Genomic DNA, 6,961 nt, shown 5'->3' with positions numbered 1-6,961 from the left:
TGCCCAAGACGTTTTATTAATTTCTAGAATGCTGGTTCGATAATTGGTGCAAAATCTCTTATTCCAACACAAAAACTCGGCAGCAAATACTAATATCTCGGCAATATTTGAAAAATTCTAACCCGTCAACCCTGAGTCTACGATAATAGTGGAAGACACTCCCGATCATTCCTAATTATTTATTCCCCCCATATATGTTTTATATATTTGTTAAATGCAGTGAATGTTTGGTAGCAGCGCACCAGAAAATGAATCACTTCTCAATAAACTCGATTGTTTCTGGCTTTACTTTGTGAAAATCCATTCTGAACAATAAAAAGTTATGGTACTCTTTCACACGATTTATTCAATACGACCGGTTTCGTTGCAGAGGCGACATCATCAGGTGCAGAACGATTAACTATAACGATTTCTGTACCTGATGATGTCGCCTCTGCAACGAAACCGTTCGTAGTGAATAAATCGTGTAAAAGTACCATAACTTTGTATTGTTCAGAATCACTTCTCGCCTAGGAAGCGTGTGCGTGTGGGATCGGTGATTTTTCCACAATTGTCTTCCTCTCGGCTCTAGCAGTAACTCGTCGCGTAGCTCTTAAAGCGGACACTATTTTCTGTGAATACCTTCATCATTGCTTCTGAATTTCAGTTGAAAATAGTAGGCTTTCTAGCCAGGCGATATTTATATTCCAACTGTACTCCACTGCTGAACTTACAAAATAGCTTACTTTTATGCGAAAATTAAAAAATAATAATATGTTCACAAATGTTGCTGTTTTAACATTAGTTTTGTACTCGATACTTTTAAATAAAATATTTTTATGCAAAAAAAGTTCAGATTTTTATTTATTAATTAAAAAATAAACTTTCACCCGAAGAGAAAAACTGTCTTTTAATCCAAATTTACTCAATTGGGTGGTAATTATTATTAAACCCCTACCAGCCCCCTACATCCTTAACCAGCTATTCATACAACATAACTAGGTACATGCAAAAGGTGGGGTTATTTTATAGCCAAAAGTGGTGTTATTTTTTTAAAAAGTGGTTTTATTTTACACTGAAGTCGGTGCTATTTTAACGGCAAAATAATTTATGCTAATTGAGTGCCATGTTTCTAGTGGGCCCATCCATTGCCCTGAATTTTGAATGCTATTGACTAGGGATAATTTAAGCTATAATAAACATTCAGTATAGATTGAATTCACACAATATATATTTTTAATCTTCATATATTCATACATTCAACTTACATTAACGGAGTGATTACTTTTAAACATTGTATTTTCAAATGAAAAAATTGCCATTGTGGCCAAATTGTCTCCTTTAACATTTGTTCTCCTATCTGTTGACACAGTGTTGTAACAGGAAAGAAATCCCTCTGAGTCCAAATTTGCACAGGGGCCCCCTGTCAGGGGTCCAAATTTGCATTGCCTTAATTGTATCCACTGAGCCCTGGGAATTTTGCTTTTTTAGTAATCGCTGTAATTCTCCAAACCCCAACATTAACTTTTCTGTCTCCATCGACTCAAAGCCATGAGCTTTTTTCAATTTTAAAATTAAGTCAGGGTTCACCTCCGTAGTCAAAACTTCTTGGGGATCAAATACTGAAATATTTTCAAATACTTTTCTGCTAGGGTCTTCTAACATAATAGAACTAAGTTTTGTAGATGCTTTTGAAGCCATCTGCATTGGTATTGACTTTACTGCAGCTGCTTTAGAAGTTGTAATGTTTTGTAAGTAATTAGAGGTTTTATCGAAAAAATGCCCTTCTGAATTTTTCCGAGACTCATTTTTAACTTCCCTAAATCTCTATGTAATATGTGTGCATTAGGATAGTTTGAACCCTCCAATAATTTTATTAAGTTAATCAGATGTTTCCCATGCTCCATAACTTACTTGCGAGGCAACCTTATTTAATTTGTATTAGGAAGAAATATGATTTTCCAATAATCTTTCTTACACCGATTTTCTTTCTCATTTAAAAAGGATGAATATTGTGAAGCATTTTTCAAATCTCTTATTTTGTTGATACTTAAAAAAAATCGTGAAAATAACTTTTTCTTGCTTCATTTGATTGGGCTACCTACGAGTACTACGTTTTTTTTTTTAGATTTTTCGATTTTGTCACTTCGAATAACGTTCTAATTCGAAATACATTTTTCAAATATTTCCCAATAAAACTAAATTTGTTGAAAAATGCTCATTCACGACACTTGCACTTCTTCCTTCATACAGATGGATATATTCACATGAGTTTCGTTCTTTTATATTGTCAATCGTCATTCTTTTCAGCACTGTCACTTAAGAACAAAGTGGTATAAAGTAGTTCCTGCATTTTAACTCGGAACATCATCTTTTTCTCCAATGGTAAATTCTCAACGTGGGGCAGGAAACTCATCAAGAAATGGTAATCATCACTTTTACCTTGATTACAACATCCTTTCAGAATCGATAACTTCTTCTCTAAGTCCACTAATTTAGATGCGTCGTCATGTCGAAACCGTTTAGCCTTTCGGCTTCTGTCCTTTGAGGTACATTGTTCGTCCGACGATGCGGGTGACGAATCACCTTCATGTTGTCCATCTCCATCCTCTGTCGTGGATGGGTTTGGAAGGTTCAGCTCAGGAATGTTTTGTACTCCAGCTGGTAGACTTAATCCAGCAACTTCGGTTTCATCTGGCTCGATTTGTTGATCTATGCTGGAAAGATGACCACTTCCATCCCTTGTCTTCATATGGCTAGATAAGAACATCAGGGAATCGTAGAAAACCCAGCGAGATGTATGCAGACCCGATTTAAATCCTATTGTTACTTGTTTCTTTAATTCCTTCCTGAACATATCTTTAAGGCCTTTCCATTTTCTCCTGAGGACATCAGCTGAAAAATAAGAATGTAAACTTGTTACTACCCATCATTAAAGCTACTTTTCATTGAGGAATTCCTCTCGGGTTCTCAACCACGGTAATCGAGCCGTATCGCCGTAATGTAGTTCAGTGTGAAACTGGACATTCAATGAGAAACACGCCTTGAAAATGGAAGACAAGTCGTGATCCGAAACGTCGGCCTACATGACTCAATTAATCTGGTTGAGAACACGAGAAGAATTCCTCAATATTATTCACCGGGAGAAATTAAAATTGTTTACTACTTTTCATTGTTTTTGCGCCTTGGTGACCAATTAGAGGAGCTTCAAGATGTAACATGCGAACATATTCCCATCATCTGATGACATGGGCCCTGTCTAACCGGATGTAAACAAATTAGTCAAAAGATTTTACTGTAACGTAATGGCAAAATAACCAGATTCACAAGTAAACGCCTTAAACCGTAAGGGAATGTACCATTCCCGTTCATCCGGTCGCATTGTCTATTTTAGACTTATTTAAGGTGTTTACTTCTTCTGAAATACCCTGCACTTTAACTGGGTGTTTCACGAGATACTTCAGGAGGTGGTAGGGGAGACAATTTTAAGTATTTTTGCCCATGTGGCCGCATCTCGTTAGTTACTGAGCTGTGGCCACGCAAACATTCTTTTCTATGCAGTTACCTAGAAAGCGGTTTTTCTTGGATATCCAGATTTTTCGGCATTTTATTTGATACTCTGGAGTCTTAAGTACATAATATAACTAAGATTGGACGAAAATGCACGATTATCGTAGTCTGAAACACTTAATCACAAAATGGGTGTGATTGCGCTATCGTGTTGTTGATATTCGCTCAAAGATCTTGTTTAACTAAGCTCACCGAGACGACAAAGCCCACCGCTTACTACCGTTGGATTATGAGAGAGGTACACGTCCTAATGTATTTCAAACCAATCCATATCTACATCAGTGGCCCTGCAACGGTGGGTTTTGGGGGATAAACCCCCCCCAGGGCTCAGATAAATTTTAAGTTTAATCCATTTTACTAAACTGGATTAATATTAATTAGAGAATAGTGAAAGGATTAAGAAAATATCCCCCAGAAAGCCGTAAAACTCACCATATTAAATATTTACCTCAATTTTTTCCTCGGGGAGGGTTCCCGCACCTCCCGCTTACCCTATCGGGTACTGCATGCCTCCCCACCAGAACCCCCGGTTTTAATTGCGCCTAAAAACAGCCTTCATTCCTAGCTGCGTCCCTGAACTTTAATAAGTAATGCACTGTAAAAGTGAGTGGCAGGGGTTAAATATTCACATAACTACTCATGATCCGTACAGGAAGATAATGGTATCATTGAATTCATAGAATTTTAGAAAACAATGTAGCAAGCATGCACACATAATTTGATGACGTCCTAAGCGTGTTTGTTTTCAATTCATTAGTTCATTGCGCGATTTCTAACCACGTCTTAACGAAGTTCACTCACCTCCACCCCTTCTACACCCTTGACACTGCTCTTTGATTTCATAAAGACAACTGATTTCACCATGAACGTAAATTAGAGACACGCTTATAGAAGGCACTTCTACTGCTTCAGAGAACGCATTCCTTCCTCTTAAGCGGGCTTATTGGTGAAGTATGAATCGAGTAAAAATGATTACGTTTTCAGGGCAAGCTGAATGGAACCCGTTTAACATTTTTCTGCATCTCAGATATTGAAAAATAATATCTGATAGAATAATAAAAAGTAAAATTTTCAAATCTGAGGTACTGGTAAATGTACGACATGGTACTAGGAAGAGGTGACCGACAGCTGCAGGGCTATTCTACTAAACGGGGCCATACGTATGGCCGGCCGTAAGTTTCTTATGGTCTGACCCGAAATTACGGCCTAAACCGATTCCACTCTCGAGGGGCCAGCGAGTATGAGAATTATAATTGGTACTATAAGTTTGGTTCACTTTTTTATATAGGTACTAGTCATTTTTTTGAGAAGGAAGTTTGTTCCAACGTGAATAAAAAATTAATTATATGTTCCTTAACCGAAATGGACTCTTATTAAAGGATAAATTTGGATTTTCTTTAAACACTAATCTAGCGGCAGACGCTGAAGATCTTTAAAACAAGTGAAGAACGCAAATCACGGGCGAGAAGAAGCAAAAGAAATTTGTACCGTGCAGTATTATAATATTCGTGAATTGTGCATGTAATGGATAGAGTTAGAACATGACATCCTATTGTAGCTCTAACCCCCTTCCTCTCCTTCCAATGGTGTAACTATTGTCTCATGGCTGCAATCATATGCCCCCAAAAGCCTTATAAATCCAGCCAATGCACGAAATCTAAAGATGAAATTGAAACTTTAAGTTTCATTAATTTTATTATCAGAGGCTTATGTTTCGGTAGCTGTATAAAGTTAAAACATCAATATGAGACTATCATTCTTTCCTTGATTTGTGGACAACATTTGTCCTTTACGCATCGATTTACTGAAAATTGCCTTACTGCCAAAAACAATGTCTTGCCCTATGTTTCTTAGATATCCTCCCTCATGAACCGTTATGCTACGAGAATCTTAAAATATAAAACATTTCATAGCGGATATTTCAAACTACCTACAGCTTTTCGAAACAAGTAAGGAATCTGCTAGCAAATGTAGCACAGAAAGCAAATAAAAGCCGGCTCCGGGAAGAGGAACGGGCCCGTTCCTCCGTTCACTTTAGCAGAGCATCCGTTAAAAGTATTCCTAACTTTTTAACTACAAGCGAACTTTTAGCTCATCCGCTATATCTACTTAAAAATTAAGTAACAACTTTTGACGCACGGAAATAGTTAATGAAAATATCGTCATCGTATGCGAACGGATTACCTACACGTATCCCGCATCCTCCTTATGAAATCGACGTCTTTTTTAAATATATCTAGCCAATGCCCGTTGAATCCGCATGTGCTCACCCACAATATTCATATATTTCTTGAAACAATCGCTATGTAATCGATGACACTTCGTAAGTTTCTTTTATAACACCTTAGGCGAGCAATGTTATTTCGTATGGCCCGTGTTATGACCGCCTCCTAGGCAGGCCATAATATTACGGCCTTTAGGCCATAGCTACCGCCCGACTTATGGCCTTTCGCTCAGAGTAGAATCGCTCGAAGCCATACGTATGTCTCGAGGCCGTAGTTATGGTCGATTTCGACTTATGGCCCGGCCATACGATTAGTGGAATAACCCTGCAGAGGTCATTTGCGCCAAGAAGGGTAGGTAAGAGAGGGGTGGAGAGAAACCTAGCGTCAACATTAGCCTGCTCTTAACGAAAGGCGCCAAGGGGACCTCTTTTTAAGATCCCTTCCGACGGACGGAGTATTGCGCTTGAAATGTCCTCCACACGACATAAAATCAGGAATCGGACAGACTCAGAAAATTCTCTGCCACCGCCGGGATTTGAACCTGAAGACAGCACTCTAGTCACCACATCAATGATCCCCACTGACAATTGTTAACAAGTGTCCACTTTATAGATATACTCTGGAAATTTGAAGATAGTATAAGTTTTGCCAAAAAAAATCGGCCGTGTAGGAGATACCAATGTCTCTTTGTAAATTTTACCAAGAAAAACTGTATGCAACTTACCATTGACACCGATTTCTTTGGATATTTCCTTCCATAATCTATTGTTTACATCCCTGTTCTTGTAGTATTTGTTATTCTTGTTCCAGAGTGGAGTCCTTTTCCGCACAGCTGCAATCAGTAATTCACTCTCCATCACAATCACAAGTGGTATCGTGGTTTCGTGCGATGTGACTCAAGGCGACCAGCAACCGCAAGCAAGCACACGCGTTCAGCAATCGCTCGGAGACGCTTCAAGTCGCGCCACGCCAAGTCGTTGGTCGCAGCCCGCACTAGAACTAGCTTTCCCGTTAACTCGACGCTCGATGCGGGGACGCTCAAGGTCGCTTCAGAGTCATCTATAAGCTGCTGGCGCAAGTTCAGTCGCTCCAGGTAGCGGGCACCGCACGCGCGGTCTTTCGAAGCTATCTGTACAAATGTTTAATTAATGCATCTACATGTGGGTGTGGCGAAGAATGGTATAGGT

The 6,961-nt window shown here is 38.8% G+C and overlaps 1 protein-coding gene across 1 annotated transcript; it reads right to left on the bottom strand.

The window, feature by feature from the left end:
* Positions 1 to 1,210: 1,210 nt before the first annotated feature.
* Positions 1,211 to 6,752, bottom strand: LOC124162205. The gene is made up of 2 exons (XM_046538653.1): positions 6,499 to 6,752; positions 1,211 to 2,874 (listed from the first exon to the last, which is right to left on the bottom strand). The coding sequence occupies exons 1-2, from the start codon at positions 6,629 to 6,631 to the stop codon at positions 2,270 to 2,272; spliced, it is 738 nt and encodes a 245-aa protein (XP_046394609.1). The 5' UTR covers positions 6,632 to 6,752; the 3' UTR covers positions 1,211 to 2,269.
* Between the last annotated feature and the right edge of the window lie 209 nt (positions 6,753 to 6,961).

This window comes from Ischnura elegans, chromosome 7 (assembly GCF_921293095.1).
Source record: "Ischnura elegans chromosome 7, ioIscEleg1.1, whole genome shotgun sequence".
Taxonomy (NCBI): domain Eukaryota; kingdom Metazoa; phylum Arthropoda; class Insecta; order Odonata; family Coenagrionidae; genus Ischnura; species Ischnura elegans.
Note: the sequence above shows the minus strand (reverse complement) of the source record. Positions and strands in the feature narration are given on the sequence as shown.